This window comes from Oncorhynchus gorbuscha, linkage group LG10 (assembly GCF_021184085.1).
Source record: "Oncorhynchus gorbuscha isolate QuinsamMale2020 ecotype Even-year linkage group LG10, OgorEven_v1.0, whole genome shotgun sequence".
Taxonomy (NCBI): Eukaryota; Metazoa; Chordata; class Actinopteri; order Salmoniformes; family Salmonidae; genus Oncorhynchus; species Oncorhynchus gorbuscha.
The window spans coordinates 34697035-34714815 of record NC_060182.1 but is presented as its reverse complement, the minus strand read 5'-3'; the positions used below and the strand labels follow the sequence as shown (position 1 = coordinate 34714815).

At 41.9% G+C, this 17781-nt stretch overlaps 1 protein-coding gene across 3 annotated transcripts; it reads right to left on the bottom strand.

Annotated features, from left to right (window-relative positions):
- Positions 1-314: 314 nt before the first annotated feature.
- On the bottom strand, positions 315-16857 carry LOC124045952 (ubiquitin-conjugating enzyme E2 variant 1). Of its 3 annotated transcripts, XM_046365796.1 has the most exons (5): positions 16052-16203; positions 7295-7443; positions 6814-6939; positions 801-891; positions 315-493 (listed from the first exon to the last, which is right to left on the bottom strand). In XM_046365796.1, exons 1-5 carry the CDS (start codon positions 16107-16109, stop codon positions 447-449), a joined length of 471 nt encoding a protein of 156 aa, XP_046221752.1. In that variant the 5' UTR covers positions 16110-16203; the 3' UTR covers positions 315-446. The 3 variants fall into 3 exon arrangements, with proteins under 3 accessions (XP_046221752.1, XP_046221753.1, XP_046221751.1); XM_046365797.1 differs by lacking the exon at positions 16052-16203 and adding an exon at positions 16700-16857 and having other exon boundaries at positions 315-891; XM_046365795.1 differs by having other exon boundaries at positions 315-891; positions 16052-16202.
- Positions 16858-17781: the final 924 nt, after the last annotated feature.

Here is a 17781-nt window from a genome sequence, read left to right as displayed (position 1 = left end):
CTGCAGTCACATGCATTTCCAGTGGATATGGCAAATAGATTGCTATACTATATACAAACATGCACAAAGCCCAGAAAAACACAAAATATTTTCACATATTTGTTGGGTCAAGCTCTCTAAATCAATGGGGAGGTAAGGTAATTGACTGGTTGATCTTTATGTTTAGAACCTGATAAGAAAATGTATCTCATTTATATATTGCACTGAACAACATCCACAAATACTCGCATAATTAGTGGATTATAATTATAAACAAGGAAACTGTTGACAGACTGGGGTTCTTTCTCTATTACAAAAAGGCAGCACACAAAATGTACACTCAAGATTATTTATGTTATTGTACAATCTGCATTTATAACAAATAATAATAAAAAAAGATCAAGATGTACAGTATTCCGAATGATCAGGTCTGGTGTGGACCGATGACTCCGCCTGCCTCGTCTTCTTTAGGCCAACCAGAGCTCCAGTGATGGAAGAGGGGAGGGGCCAGGGCCTAGGAATGGCGCATACAGAAGTGATTGCATGTTTGTGTGTGTCAGCATATGCGTTCGCACACATGTATGTTCCCATGTCTATGTGTTTATGTACACGTGCATACATGTAGGTCCCTATATCTGTGTGTGTGTGTATGTACGCTTGAGTGTTGGCAGGCACCTGAATGAAAAAAGGAGGGAGGTGGTAGATGGGGTGAAAGGATGACTGAAAACAAAAGAGGGGGAAAAGGAGGAGAGTAGTAACATGGGTTCAGTTGGTGTAGATCTGGCCCTCTGGTGGCTGGGGGAGCTTCATGTTCTCCTTACACATCATGAGTCGTCTGAGCTCCTGCAGGACCACACGGATGCTGTATGAGTTCTGCCACTTGGCCAGCGCAGACACTGCTCGTGTGTCAACCTGCAGGACAGGGAACAAGGAGAGAGAAACATTGTCACACCTCAATCACACTCACATCCATCACACTAACATAACCTGCCAGAAAAAGTTGTTTTTAATGGGTGTAAAATGCAGATACAGTGCCTTTCGGAAAGTATTCAGACCCCTTGACTGTTCCCACATTTTTACGTTAAAGCCTTATTCTAAAATGTATTAAATTTTTTATTTCCCCTCATGAATCTACACACAATACACCATAACTTTAAAGAGAAACCAGCATGACATTTTTGCCAATGTATACTAAATAAAAAACAGAACTACCTTATTTACATAAGTATACAGAACCTTTGCTATGAGACTCGAGGTTGAGCTTAAGTGCATTTTTTCCATTGATCATCCTTGAGATGTTCTTACAACTTGATGGGAGTCCACCTGTGGTAAATTCAATTGATTGGACATTATTTGGAAAGGCACACATCGGTCTATATAACATCCCACTTGACAATGCATGTCAGAGCAAAAACCAAGCCATGAGATCGAAATAATTGTCCGTAGAGCTCCGAGACAGGATTGTGTCGAGGTACAGATCTGGGGAAGGGTAAAAAAAAAAAATGTCTGCAGCATTGAAGGTCCCCAAGAACAGTGGCCTCCATCATTCTTAAATGGAAGTTTGGAAGCACCAAGACTGAGCAATCAGGGGACAAGGGCCTTGGATCAGGAAGGTGACCAAGAACCCGATGGTCACTGACAGAGCTCCTCTGTGGAGATGGGAGACCCTTCTAGAAGAACAGACATCTTTGCAGCACTCCATCAATCAGGCCTTTATGGTAGAGTGGCCAGATGGAAGCCACTCTTCAGTACATTTACATTTACATTACATTTAAGTCATTTAGCAGACGCTCTTATCCAGAGCGACTTACAAATTGGTGCATTCACCTTATGACATCCAGTGGGACAGTCACTTAACAATAGTGCATCTAAAACTTAGGGGGGGTGGGGTGAGAGGGATTACTTAACCTATCCTAGGTATTCCTTAAAGAGGTGGGGTTTCAGGTGTCTCCGGAAGGTGGTGATTGACTCCGCTGTCCTGGCGTCGTGAGGGAGTTTGTTCCACCATTGGGGGGGCCAGGGCAGCGAACAGTTTTGACTGGGCTGAGCGGGAGCTGTACTTCCTCAGTGGTAGGGAGGCGAGCAGGCCAGAGGTGGATGAACGCAGTGCCCTTGTTTGGGTGTAGGGCCTGATCAGAGCCTGGAGGTACTGAGGTGCCGTTCCCCTCACAGCTCCGTAGGCAAGCACCATGGTCTTGTAGCGGATGCGAGCTTCAACTGGAAGCCAGTGGAGAGAACGGAGGAGCGGGGTGACGTGAGAGAACTTGGGAAGGTTGAACACCAGACGGGCTGCGGCGTTCTGGATGAGTTGAAGGGGTTTAATGGCACAGGCAGGGAGCCCAGCCAACAGCGAGTTGCAGTAATCCAGACGGGAGATGACAAGTGCCTGGATTAGGACCTGCGCCGCTTCCTGTGTGAGGCAGGGTCGTACAGTCCACTTGGAGTTCAGACCATGATTCTCTGTTCTGATGAAACCAAGATTCAACTCTTTGACCTGAATGCCAAGCATCACGCCTGGATGAAAACCTTCCCTAGGGTGAAACATAGTGGTGGCAGTATCATGCTGTGGGGATGTTTTTCAGCGGCAGGGACTGGGAGACAAGTCAGGATTGAGGGAAATATGACCAGAGCAAAGTACAGAGAGATCTTTGAAGAAAGCCCCAGTCTGTTCTGGAGCGGGTTAAAGTTCACCTTCCAACAGGACATCGACCCTAAGCACACAGCCAAGACAATGTATGAGTGGCTTCGGGACAAGTCTAAATGTCCGGAAGCCAGAGCTCGTACTTGGCCCAGTCAGAGCCTGAACTTGATCGAATAGCTGTGCAGCGACACTCCCCATCCAACCTGACAGAGCTTGAGAGCATCTGCAGAGAAGAATGGGAGAAGCTCACCAAATAGATGTGCCAAGCTTGTAGCATCATACACAATAAGACAATGCCTTCAAAGGAGCTTCAACAAAGTACTGAGTAAAGAGTCGGAAAACTTAAGTAAATGTCATAGTTTTTGTTTATATATAAACTCAGCCAAAAAAGAAACTGCCCTTTATCAGGAAGGACCGTGGCTTTCAAAGATAATTCGTAAAAATCCAAATAACTTCACAGATCTTCATTGTAAAGGGTTTAAACACTGTTTCCCATGCTTGTTCAATGAATCATAAACAATTAATGAACATGCACCTATAGAACGGTCATTAAGACACTAACAGCTTACAGACGGTAGGCAACTAAGGTCACAGTTATGAAAACTTAGGACACTGCAGGCCGTTCTACACCAAAAGAAAGATGCCCAGGGTCCCTGCTCATCTGTGGGAACGTGCCTTAGGCATGCTGCAAGGAAGCATGAGGACTGCAGATGTGGCCAGGGCAATAAATTGCATTGTCCGTACTGTGAGATGCCTAAGAGAGCGCTACAGGGAGACAGGACGGACAGCTGCTCGTCCTCGCAGTGGCAGACCACGTATTACAACATCACACCTGCGGAACAGGTACAGGATGGCAACAACTGCCCGAGTTACACCAGGAATGCACAATCCCTCCATCAGTGTTCAGACTGTCCGCAATAGGCTAAGAGCAGCTGGACTGAGGGCCTGTTGTAAGGCAGGTCCTCACCAGACATCACCAGCAACAACGTTGCCTATGGGCACAAACCCACTGTCGCTGGACCAGACAGGACTTGCAAAAAGTGCTCTTCACTGACACGGTTTTGTCTCACCAGGTGCGATGGTGAGATTTGCATTTATCGTCGAAGGAATTAGCGTTTCACTGAGACCTGTACTCTGGATCGATTTGGAGGTGGAGGGTCCGTCTTGGTCTGGGGCAGTGTGTCACAGCATCATCAGACTGAGCTTGTGGTCATTGCAGGCAATCTCAACGTTGTGCGTTACAGGGAAGACATCCTCCTCCCTCATATGGTACCCTTCCTGCAGGCTCATCCTGACATGATTCAAGCATGACAAAGCCACGACCCATACTGCTCGTTCTGTGCGTGATTTCCTGCAAGACAGGAATGTCAGTGTTCTGCCATGGCCAGCGAAGAGCCCGGATCTCAATCCCATTGAGCATGTCTGGGACCTGTTGGACCGGAGGGTGATGGCTAGGGCAATTCCCCCCAGAAATGTCCGGGAACTTGCAGGTGCCTTGGTGGAGGAGCAGGGTAACATCTCACAGAAAGAACTGGCAATTCTGGTGCAGTCCATGAGGAGGAGATGCACTGTAGAGGCCGACCGATTAATCGGCATGGTCGATTAATTAGGGCCGATTTCAAGTTTTCATAATTGGTAGGCATTTTGATGCCGATTATGTGTGTGGCAGGCTGACCACCTGTTATGCGAGTGCAGCAAGGAGCAAAGGTATGTTTCTAGCTAGCATTAAACTTATCTTATAAAAAGAAAAAAAACAATCTTAACCTAATCACTAGTTAACTACACATGGTTGATGATATTACTAGTTTAACAAGCTTGTTCTGCGTTCCAAATAATCAATGCGGTGCCTGTTAATTTATCATTGAATCACAGCCTACTTCGACAAACGGGTGATTTAACAAACGCATTCGAAAAAAGCACTGACGTTGCACCAATGCACCTAACCATAAACATCAATGCCTTTCTTAAAATCAATACACAAGTATATATTTTTTTAAACCTGCATATTTAGTTAAGAAATTCATGCTAGCAGGCAGTATTAACTAGGGAAACTGTACCACTTCTCTTGCGTTCTATGCAAGCAGAGTCAGGGTATATGCAGCAGTTTGGGCCGCCTGGCTCAAGACCATTTCTTCCTAACAAAGACTAAATTAATTTGCCAGAATTGTACATAATTATGACATAACATTGAAGGTTGTGCAATGTAACAGCAATATTTAGACTTATGGATGCCATCCGTTCAATAAAATACAGAACGGTTCCGTATTTCACTGAAAGAATAAACGTCTTGTTTTCAAAATGATCGTTTCTTGATTTGACCATATTAATGACCTAAGGCTCGTATTTCTGTGTGTTTATTATATTATAATTAAGTCTATGATTTGATAGAGTCGTCTGACTGAGCGGTGGTGGGCAGCAGCAGGCTCGTAAGCATTCATTCAAACATCACTTTCCTGCGTTTGCCAGTCGCTCTTCGCAATTGAAGCACAGAACTGTTTATGACTTCAAGTCAATCAACTCCCGAGATTAGACTGGCAATACAAATGCACCTATAAGAATAAACAATAGTCAAAGGTATATGAAATACAAATGGTAGAGAGAGAAATAGTTGACGCGTCATAAACTACAAATCTAAAACTTCTTAACTGGAGAATATTGAAGACTCATGCTAAAAGGAACCACCAGCTTTCATATGTTCTCATGTTCTGAGCAAGGAACTTAAACGTTAGCTTTTTTAAATGGCACATATTGCACTTTTACTTTCTTCTCAAACACTGTTTTTGCATTATTTAAACCAAATTGAACATGTTTCATTATTTATTTGAGACTAAATATATTTTATTTATGTATTATATTAAATTAAAATAAACGTGTTCCTTCAGTTTTGTTGTAGTTGTCATTAAAAATATATATAAATATATATATATTTTTTTAAATTGGCAGATTAATCAGTATCTGCTTTTTTTGGTCCTACAATAATCGGTATCGGCATTGAAAAATCATAATCGCTAGACCTCTAATGCATTGAGGTACTTAATGCAGCTGGTGGCCACACCAGATACGGACTTACTTTTGAGTTTGACCACCCTTTGTTCAGGGACACATTTTCCATTTCTGTTAGTCACGCGTCTGTGGAACTTGTTCAGTTTACGTCTCAGTTGTTGAATCTTATGTTCGTATAAATACTTACACATGTTAAGTCTGCTGAAAATAAACATAGTTGAAAGTGTGGTCCTTCTGTAGCTCAGTTGGTAGAGCATGGCGCTTGTAACGCCAGGGTAGTGGGTTCGATCCCCGGGACCACCCATACGTAGAATGTATGCACACATGACTGTAAGTCGCTTTGGATAAAAGCGTCTGCTAAATGGCATATATATTATTAATTATTATATATATTATATTATTATTATAAGTGAGAGGAGGCTTTTTTTTGCTGAGTTTATAAATTAGCAAACATTTCTAAAAACTCGTTTTTGCTTTGTCATTATGGGTTACTGTTTCTAGGTTGATAATGGGGGGAAAAAAAACAATGTAATACATTATAGAGTAAGGCTGTAACTTAAAATGTGGAAAAAGTCAAGGGGTCTGAATACTTTCCCAAAGGCTCTGTATACTTTAATGCAACCTCTGGAATAGCCTATCCTGCAGAAGCTACATTATATATGATCATGTATTACTATATTTAGTATGTTCAAGCAAAGTACTGCTGTCTGAAATGGCAATGGACTCTTATTGCATGTGACATTTCCTGTCTGTAAAGTGACCTAAACTTAGTAGACATTTATATTTATTATGGATCCCCATAAGCAGCTGCCAAGGCAGCAGTTAATTATGCTGGGCCCTAGGAAAAGTGAGGCAGATATAATTAAAAACATTACATTTCACAACACATTAAGTGTGTGCCCTCAGGCCACTACTCTACTACCACATATCCACAACAAAACCCATGTGTACCAGTCACCCAACTGCATGTTAGCCCTGCACTAAACGCCATCTTATTATAGCAGCCAGGGGCAATTTAAATCAGTCATTCACTCCAATTAACATAACCAAATCTTCAAACATACATCAAAAAATATCTACAACACAAAAGAGATATTTTCCAATATCCTCCTTCCTAAATTGAAATATTTTGCAGGATTTACAGCATTTTATGAAACAGCAAAAGAGGCCACCCAAACAGGTTTACTTACCACGCCATTGGAGTTGTGCACACCATTCAAGTTGATCTTAGTCACAAATCTGACAAACGGTGGTGCCTCTGGATATCTGGGACCACATTCAACCTTCAGACTGTACATCCTATTTTCATAGATTGTCTGAAAAATGATATACAAAAGACATCAGTGAGAATGGCAGGCCAGACAAAGGTTCCTGATAGCAGGTTATACAGAACATCTACATAGGAAACAGTGGCCTCATCCAGGAACAAACTCTAGTCCATACTCCCTAGAAGCTTGTGAAGAACAGAGGTTTGGATAGATTTAGCATTATGGTTATAACTCCACCTTGCTCTTTGATATTCTAGGTGGAATTTTTTCCATATTGCTTACATCGGTCATAACCTCTCAGGTTGCCACAAGTGCCTAGTGTGGTCAGCACTAGGGGTCGTTTCTGAACAAGGCCAGGGAACCAAACTTGGTGGATGCCTGTGGATCAGAGTAGCCTACTCACCCTAGGAGGGCCAATGATCATCCCTCTCCATCTTGTTAAGGTCATGTCCTCATCATCTTCCAATCCCCAGCTCACTGTCCCATCCCCCACACCTTTCTGACCTTCTTCCAGCTCTTCAAGCAGCCGGAAGTTACGAGGAACCTTAACGCCTGTTAGTGTGAGAGACAAGCACAGAAAACAGAAATGATTGAAATACAAGACAAAACCAAAACAGTAGACATCCCGTTATGGTTAAAGAAAACACTGAGAATACCAAACATTAGGTACACCTGCCTAATATTTGCACCCCGCCCCTTTTTTCTCAGAACCGCCTCAATTCTTTGGGTCATGGACTCTACAAACTGTCGAAAGCATTAAACAGGTATGTTGGCCCATGTTGACGCCAATGCTTCCCACAGTTGTGTCAAGTTGGCTGGATGTCTTTTGGGTGGTGGACCATTCTTGTACAAACGGGAAACCCAGCAGCGTTGCAATTCTTGACACAAATCGGTGAGCCTGGCACCTACTACCATACCCGTTCAAAAGCTCTGAAACATTTTGACTTGCCATTCACCGTCAATGGCACACATACCACAATCCTTGTCTCAATTATCTCAAGGCTTAATATTTTTAATCCTTCTTTAACCGGTCTCCTCCCCTTCATCAATAAAAGATTATAGCTTCCACCTGGTCAGTCTATGGTGTTCTTAATGTTTTGTATACTCAATGCATTTGTCAGTTACCCACCAAGGCAAGCTTTTCAATTCTTCTAAAGTGCCCTTTGAACGGTTATTGCAGCACTTGTCAGGTTGTCTGTTTTTTGTTGATTTCAAGCCATACAAGACGAGCTGTAGGCTAATTTTGACTGCAAAACAGGTCGAGTGGGTCAGACCACCTCAAGCTGTACCAAAACCACTTGTGCCTAGTTGCCACTGACATTGGTCACGTCATCTGTCAATCACACCTGTACCTGGTCCATTGACCAATAATCTGGTAGTAGCCAAAATGAGGTTGCTATCCAGATTCTGCTTCCTACTAGTCAAGTCCCTTTAAGCAGCTCCAGAGAACAGTGGTTGTTCATAAACATCTGAAATACACTCAACAGCTGTCCATAAACCTCTAGATAGGCCTACAGAAGTTAGTTGGTGAGAATTTAGCATTAGACAAGTTATGAATATAGTAGTGATGGAATGATTGGTACCGGCACTCCAATGCAGTTTTCAAAGCATGACTGATCCGACAACGTACCGATGCTTACTCCAAAGTAACATTATGACGTGATCAATGACATCCTTGGCAGCCTCATTTTGGCTACTACCAGACTATTGGTCAATGGACCAGGTACAGGTGTGATTGACAGATGACGTGACCAATGTCAGTGGCAACTAGGCACAGGTGAACTGTTTTGGTACAGCTTGAGGTGGTCTGACCCACTCAACCTATTTTGCAGTCAAAGTTAGCCTATCGCTCGTCAAACGACCTCCACTCATCACTGTAAAACGCTCCCTGAAACACTTCAGCGAGCAGGCCTTTCTAATCGAACTGGCCGGGGTATCCTGGAAGGATATTGATCTCATCCCGTCAGTAGAGGATGCCTGGATATTTTTTTTAAATGCCTTCCTAACCATCTTAAATAAACATGCTCCATTCAAGAAATGTAGAACCAGGAACAGATATAGCCCTTGGTTCTCCCCAGACCTGACTGCCCTTAACCAACACAAAAACAACCTATGGCGTTCTGCATTAGCATCGAACAGCCCCCGTGATATGCAGCTGTACAGGGAAGCTAGAAACCATTATACACAGGCAGTTAGAAAAGCAAAGGCTAGCTTTTTCAAGCAGAAATTTGCTTCCTGCAACACTAACTCAAAAAAGTTCTGGGACACTGTAAAGTCCATGGAGAGTAAGAACACCTCCTCCCAGCTGCCCACTGCACTGAAGATAGGAAACACTGTCACCACTGATAAATCCACCATAATTGAGAATTTGAATAAGCATTTTTCTACGGCTGGCCATGCTTTCCACCTGGCTACTCCTACTCCGGTCAACAGCACCGCACCCCCAACAGCAACTCGCCCAAGCCTTCCCCTTCTCCCAAATCCATTCAACTGATGTTCTGAAAGAGCTGCAAAATCTGGACCTCTACAAATCAGCCAGGCAAGACAATCTGGACCCTTTCTTTCTAAAATTATCTGCCGAAATTGTTGCCACCCCTATTACTAGCCTGTTCAACCACTTTCGTGTTGTCTGAGATTCCCAAAGATTGGAAAGCAGCTGCGGTCATCCCCCTCGTCAAAGGGGGGGGACACTCTTGACCCAAACTGCTACAGACCTATATCTATCCTACCATGCTTTTCTAAGGTCTTCAAAATCAACAAACAGATTACCGACCATTTCGAATCTCACCATACCTTCTCTGCTATGCAATCTGGTTTCAGAGCTGGTCATGGGTGCACCTCAGCCACGCTCAAGGTCCTAAACGATATCTTTAACCGCCATCGATAAGAAACATTACTGTGCAGCCGTACTCATTGATCTGGCCATGGCTTTCGACTGTCAATCACCACATCCTCATCGGCAGACTCGACAGCCTTGGTTTCTCAAATGATTGCCTCGCCTGGTTCACAAACTATTTCTCTGATAGAGTTCAGTGTGTCAAATCGGAGGGTCTGCTGTCCGGACCTCTGGCAGTCTCTATGGGGGTGCCACAGGGTTCAATTCTTGGACCGACTCTCTTCTCTGTATACATCAATGAGGTCGCTCTTGCTGCTGGTGAGTCTCTGATCCACCTCTACGCAGACGACACCATTCTGTATACCTCCGGCCCTTCTTTGGACACTGTTAACAACCCTCCAGGCAAGCTTCAATGCCATACAACTCTCCTTCCGTGGCCTCCAATTGCTCTTAAATACAAGTAAAACTAAATGCATGCTCTTCAACCGATCGCTACCTGCACCTACCCGCCTGTCCAACATCACTACTCTGGATGGCTCTGACTTAGAATACGTGGACAATTACAAATACTTCGGTGTCTGGTTAGACTCTAGACTCTCCTTCCAGACCCATATCAAACATCTCCAATCCAAAGTTAAATCTAGAATTGGCTTCCTATTTCACAACAAAGCATCCTTCACTCATGCTGCCAAACATACCCTTGTAAAACTGACCATGCTACCAATCCTCGACTTTGGCGATGTCATTTACAAAATAGCCTCCAATACCCTACTCAACAAATTTGATGCAGTCTATCACAGTGCAATCCGTTTTGTCACCAAAGCCCCATATACTACCCACCATTGCGACCTGTACGCTCTCGTTGGCTGGCCCTCACTTCATACTCGTCGCCAAACCCACTGGCTCCATGTCATCTACAAGACCCTGCTAGGTAAAGTCCCCCCTTATCTCAGCTCGCTGGTCACCATAGCATCTCCCACCTGTAGCACACGCTCCAGCAGGTATATCTCTCTAGTCACCCCCAAAACAAATTCTTTCTTTGGCCGCCTCTCCTTCCAGTTCTCTGCTGCCAATGACTGGAACGAACTACAAAAATCTCAGAAACTGGAAACACTTATCTCCCTCACTAGCTTTAAGCACCAACTGTCAGAGCAGTTGGTGCACCTGTACATAGCCCACCTATAATTTAGCCCAAACTACTACCTCTTTCCCAACTGTATTTAATAAATTAATTTTGCTCCTTTGCACCCCATTATTTTTATTTCTACTTTGCACATTCTTCCATTGCAAAACTACCATTCCAGTGTTTTACTTGCTATATTGTATTTACTTTGCCACCATCGCCTTTTTTGCCTTTACCTCCCTTCTCACCTCATTTGCTCACATTGTATATAGACTTGTTGATACTGTATTATAGACTGTATGTTTGTTTTACTCCATGTGTAACTCTGTGGTTGTATCTGTCGAACTGCTTTGCTTTATCTTGGCCAGGTCGCAATTGTAAATGAGAACTTGTTTTCAACTCGCCTACCTGGTTAAATAAAAAAATAAAATTAAATCCTTCACCTTGTTTGATTACATGGTTTTTCAAACCTTGTGTTGCAAACTGTGACATCCCACGCCTTTAAAGCTGCTTTCAAACACCGACCACTACATTTACATTTAAGTCATTTAGCAGACGCTCTTATCCAGAGCGACTTACAACTACTTACAATGTTAGGATTTTTTCATGTAGCATCACCTGAACAGTAGTTCAGCAGGTGAAGTCCGGGTCCAGAACACTCAGATGACAGGGAATGGGGTTGAAACCCGGTGGAGGCATATTATTCTGTGGATCTTTTTATGTGACCACACTTCCCGCACATTTCTGTTTAAACAATTAGTTGTATTGAGTAAAGTATAAGCTTCCGTCTTAAGCAGGGGTTGGAACTGGTTCAGGGAACAGAACTGAAAACCAGAAAATAATTACATCTTTTGAAGACTAAATCTGAACCGCGAACAAAAGTGATATATACTGTCCAGGAAAAGAACAGTTAATTTAAAAGCATGGGAACTGGTTAATAACTAGGGACGTACAATATAAATAAAAAAAAAAAAAAATCGGTAAGCATATCAGAATCAGACGATATTAGCTAAAAATGGCAACATCGGCCCGATGTCAAGTTCAACGCCGATGTCAAAGCTGGCGTGCATACCTATATAACGTAGGTAGATTACGTACCGAGGCCATGAAAAATACAGAGCTACACTTTCAACACAGAATTCCTAACCTAGCTCACAATGTCTGCTGTGTGGATCTATTTTGAGGGTCCAATGGAAGATAACAGAGGGGAGAAAGTGAAATCTTTCAATACCACAAACCTAATTACTCATTTGAAAGTGCATCATCCCCAGACGTTCAGTGACTACTTAGAACAAAAACCTAATTACTCATTTGAAAGTGCATCATCCCCAGACGTTCAGTGACTACTTAGAACAAAAGCAGAAAAAAAACTAGGCGTACACTTCCAACAGCTAAACAAGTTCAAGTCGAGTAGTCATTTGAAAGAATAAGAACATTTCAGAGAGACAACTCAGGCGAAATCCATTAAAACACCAAGAAAATTAAATTCATTGCCCTTAACAATCAACCGTTACCAGTTGTGGATGATGTTGGCTTTCGCCGACTGGTCGAGCCCCTCAAACACACTACCAAGTAGACACCATTTTCAGATGTTACCCTACCCGGAGTTACACATTATTGTTGAAACGCACATCCATGAGCTACTTGCTATGGGCGTCCACTGCTATTAGCTTCCCGATTGACATTTGGACCAGCGATGTCAGTCCCATGAGCATGCGGAGTCTGACTGCACAGTTGGTCGACGAGGATTTCGTACTGAGGAAAGCTAAATTTCATGCTCAAGAATGTGCTGCAATAGCAATGGCATTTGAGAACATGTTTGAAACATAAACACACTCCTAGCTCGATTCAAACAACTGACTCGAGAAATAATCTCATCAACTGCGTCTGCAGAAGACGTGATACCCTCTGTCATGGCATTGAAACGCCCGCTCAACATAACTGGGGACACCGACCGTGGGGTTAAAACTTGCAAAGGTACTCTACTAGAGGTTGTGAAAAGGCGAGTCGGTGGCATTCTCTCTGAGCCACCATGCGTGATGCTAGGTACAAGGACTGATACTTCGATGCAGACAAGAAAGTGTTCTTTAAGAAATTACAAAAACACTTTGTTTCAACATTTTGTAGCCAATTTATTTTTCACTTTCCTTAAATGGTCCACCTCGCGGTTCAGCTGTCAGAGATTTGAGCACTAAATGCATCAGGGCATCAAATGTATAGGCTTAGGCGTTTACTGTAGGACTTTAAAATAAAATATATATAAAAAACTTAGAGATGCTTAGGCCTAGCCACAGAGCGATATGCCGGTGGTATGCTATGACACCGACATGCATTTCTTATATAAAGGCGTACAGAAGGAGGCTAATTCTTTAATTTTATATCTGAATATTTTATATACAGATAAGCATTATAATTGTTCAATTCTAGGAGTAACTTTGGAAGGCCTAAAACATTCTTCGTCACCTCACGTTCCAACTGACTACAACGTTTGAATGCCGCTGGCACTGCCTTGGGCTCCCGAGTGGCACAGCGTTCTAAAGCACTGCATCTCAGTGCTAGAGCCGTCACTACAGACACGAATCCAGGCTGTATCACAACCGGCCATAATTGGGAGTTCCATATGGGGGCACACAATTGGCCGGTGTCGTCCAGGTTTGGCCGGTGTGTGAATGAAGGAAGATAACGATGTGCTCGGAGTGATAGCACAGTAATGCACACTTAAAGGTATGGGCTCTAAACGGCATTTAAAGCGCACTTCCGTGTTTTCCAATCACGAGTAAATCTGATTACAAGTATCAAGTATGAAGAAACGGACACGTTTAAGAATGAGTATGATGAGACACATTGGCTTTATTAACTACAAAAAGACTTGTTTTCATTGAATTCTGGTGCCACTCTGCAAAAAGTTCCATGGGGAAATAATTTCAGTCTTAACCTTTTGCGTGTAGGGGGCAGTATTTTAGTTTTTGACTAAAAAAGGTACCCATTTAAAACTGCCTATTTCTCAGCCCCAGGAACTAGAATATGCATATAATTGTCAAATGATAGAAAACACTCTAAAGTTTACAAAACTCAAAAAAATATTGTCTGTGAGTATGCCTATCCTCCATTTAAAGGGATATCAATCAGATTCCTTTTTCTATGGCTTCCCTAAGGTGTCAACAGTCTTTAGACATAGTTTCAGGCTTTTATTTTGAAAAATGAGCGTGAAGGATCACATTGCGTAAGTGGATATTTTTGATTGCTTTTCTGATTTGTGACCTAGCTACTTAATATCTTAGTGAACGTTATGCTATGCTATCGATAAACTTACTCAAATGCTTGGATTGCTTTCGCTGTAAAGCATAATTTAAATATCTGAGACGACAGGTGGATTAACAAAAGGCTAAGCTGTGTTTTCCTATATTGCACTTGTGATTTCATGAATATGAATATTTTTTTGTAATATTATTTGACTGTGGCGCTATGCTATTCAGCAGTTGCTGATGAGAATTATCCCGCTACCGGAATGGGTAGCGTCAACAAGTTAAGCATCCTAAATAATGACCAAAATTACATTTGACAGCAAAGAAGGGGGGATTCACAGCTAAAAATTGGAAGCATGATAAAGGTGCGAACCTGCAATGGTAACTCAGTGTAGGCTATGAAGACTCACAACTAACTGCTGCACATGAAGATTTGATGAATAGTGGAAAACATATATACAAAACATCAAACGCTGATTTTCATTACTGACCAGCAGCTGTCACTAATGCGCATTGTGTTAAAAGCTCAGAGGAATTAACATTTTCAACACAATTTGGTGAAAGCCACAAAGACTTCAGAAAGCCTGTTTCCCATCACTAGAGTATACCACAGGGGAAACAGTACATCAATGGGATTGATTAATGGGTTACTCGTGGCTTCTTGCTGAACTGTATCCATTAAGTTTAGACATTGTTATATTATTGGGTGCAGAGGTGAGCAATAAGTCAGGGCAGATTTAGTGGGTAGACCCATTGACACGGAGGTTCTAGAAATGTTCTGCTAAATTCCTAGTCATAGCCATCTGGTAGTGTGGCATTTAATTTCCATTTGATAAATTACAGCATTTATGATTATATTTTTTTTTGTAATAAAAGAGTGTATAATTACGCTAATCAGATACGTGTAACGTTTATAGAGACCACTCTGCATCAATTACCCCACTATCACTACCCAACCAAAGTTAGTACAATAAAACCCCTGACTATTTTGGGTTCTTGATTATCAACTAGGCGTATATATAGAGCTAGCTAATTCAATTTGTAACGTCACTGGCCTGTAAAGCAATCCGAAGAAATGTGTGGTTAGACAATTCTTACTAACGTTTGCTAGCCATTTCAGTTCATGGGCCAAAACGTGTCTGGCCTAAATCCTGATGAGTGAGCTAACGTTTGCTAGCGGGTTGATGTCATCATAGTTAACTAAAAAGCCTATTTACTACATACAATGTAATTTAGCCATATTTCCAACATAAACTTAATATAGCTAGCTAACTACTACAAGTCAATGTGACTGACAAGTTAGCTGAAGTTACCCCACGAAATCACTGACAAATCGTGTCGTTCAGGCTAACGTGTGTTGAAACCGTTCATATATAGTTAGCCAGCTACCTCGAGACAACTCTGCCAGTTCGACCTACTCCTGCGACTAGCGAATAATGAGCTAGCTTGTAGCTTTCTTACTAATGACGTTCTGGATGTGGAAGCTAATGTGAGCAGCTAGCTAGTTTGTGACGCGAGCTAGAGTGGTTCGCAAACGTTAGCTAGTTACAGGCTAAAAACAACGCCTGGTGAATGACGCGGCAATTGATCAGTCGACACAGGTTGGCGAGTTATTTTGCCATGTTAATGAGTTAGATTTAGCGTTAAAAGTATGGGTACCTATACATGGATATGTTCCAAAGGAATGTGACATGTCCTGTTAGCGTCAGTTCACTATGGCAATGGAAATTACAAGACAAAAAAAACATTGTCAGCTGGCAGATACCAGGTGCTAGCTTGCTAATTTCGCTAACTATTAGCTATGTATAGCAATGTTTTGAAAAAAGAAGCCGTACTCGAGCATTTATGTAAGATATATTGCAACATGGAACGCTTGTACACTTCATAAACAAACGTTTATTGACTGTTACACGGAATAGGTAATGTGGTAGTCGTTTATTTATCTGAATAATTTACCTGATCCGGCGGCGACCGCCATCTTGTCGCTTAGTAGCGGGAGCGCACACGTAACCATGGTTGATGGGAACGCGCTTGCTCGAGATTTACCAATAATAACGCAACGAAAGAGGCGTTTAAAATATATGTTTACAGACAATGGTAGTTCATTTGACATAATGGCATATTAAAAATAAAAATAAAAACATAATAGCAGAGGAAGTGAGAGCGATAACTGTATAGGTAGCAGGTAGCGTTCCTCCACAGAAACTCGCAAGGAGTTTCTGTGGAGGTATCATAATACTATAACATCTATAACATCTAGAGGTCAAACAAGGAAATGGTTCCAATCGTTTTTTTTCCATAGTTTTTTCCCACATGGAATTTTAGAAATACTTCAAATAAGGGCTGTGTTTCATGTAGGCTTATCCTGGTGTGACGTTTTGATAACCAGGTAAATATATTTTGGACAAGGTGACTTTTATCAATATATTAATCTCTAGTTACTTGCAGTTTTGAAAACGATATTTAGCATCAAAGTAGACATCATGCAAGACTACAAATCCCTGCCCGTCATATCTAGCTGACGCCTTTGTTAACAGGTATCGTGTCAATTTACAATTTTCCCCAAAACGTATTAATTACTACATTTAGCTAACAGAGCCTTACCTTACCGTCTCGTCCAGATCATCATGGCATTTGTAGTTCTTTATGATAACCACATTAGCAGCTAATTAGCGTTTAAAAAATGTTTTGGGGGGTAAATACAGGTGAATATATTGATGTGACTTTGTCATAGAGAGATTCACACGGTTATCAAAACATCACGCAATTGTAAGCCTACACACAATACAGCCCTTATTTTAAGTGTTTCTTAAATCTTCTCTGTGAAAAATGATTGGAACCACTTCCTGTTAGGACTGCTAGGTTTTATAGGTATTATAACTCATACTGTGGCACTCTATGGAGGTCAATAGCTAGGTTTCCATCCAATTGGCAACAGGTTTTCATGCTAATATTCTATAATATGCATAAAGAAAATGTGCATTTTCCCAACAGTGGTATGTTTTTCCACCAAAAAAATTTGGGGGGGGGACAAAAGCAGTGCGTGATGACGTATTGCACACAGTTTTCATGTACGGAATAAAAATCGAATGTTCAATGTTTTGTCAAAAAACCATTTTATGTTACAAAGCAAACGTGCCTACTTTGGTCTTGGCACAAGTGCTCTAGCCAACGTTTCACTGTATATAGATTTTTCTATTGTGTTATTGACTGTACGTTTGTTAATTTAATGTGTAACTCTGTGTTGTTTGTGTCGCACTGCTTTACTCCATCTTGACCAGGTCGCAGTTGTAAATGAGAACTTTTTTCAACTGGCCTACCTGGTTAAATAAAGGTGAAATAAAAATAAATTGCTCTCAGGTAGGCTCTGCTGGTAGTTTAGTCAACAACACATGATATTATTATGCATAAGAGCTAGAATATTTTTATTTGTCAAACGGCAGTGGAGCATCGATCATGTCACCAGAATAAGACCCTCAACATTTTATTGGAAAGGAGCATCAAGCTCTTACCGTGCACTTTCACAACTTAATCTGTAGCCTAATAAAATGCATAGTTTCCCGAGTCGTAGTGTGAGGACTACAAACCAAGCCATCACGACCTCAAGTTTACTTTGATATGGTTATTATATCAATATTTGCGTATAAAGCCGTTTCCGCCATTTTTCGCATAATTGGTTTTATGCG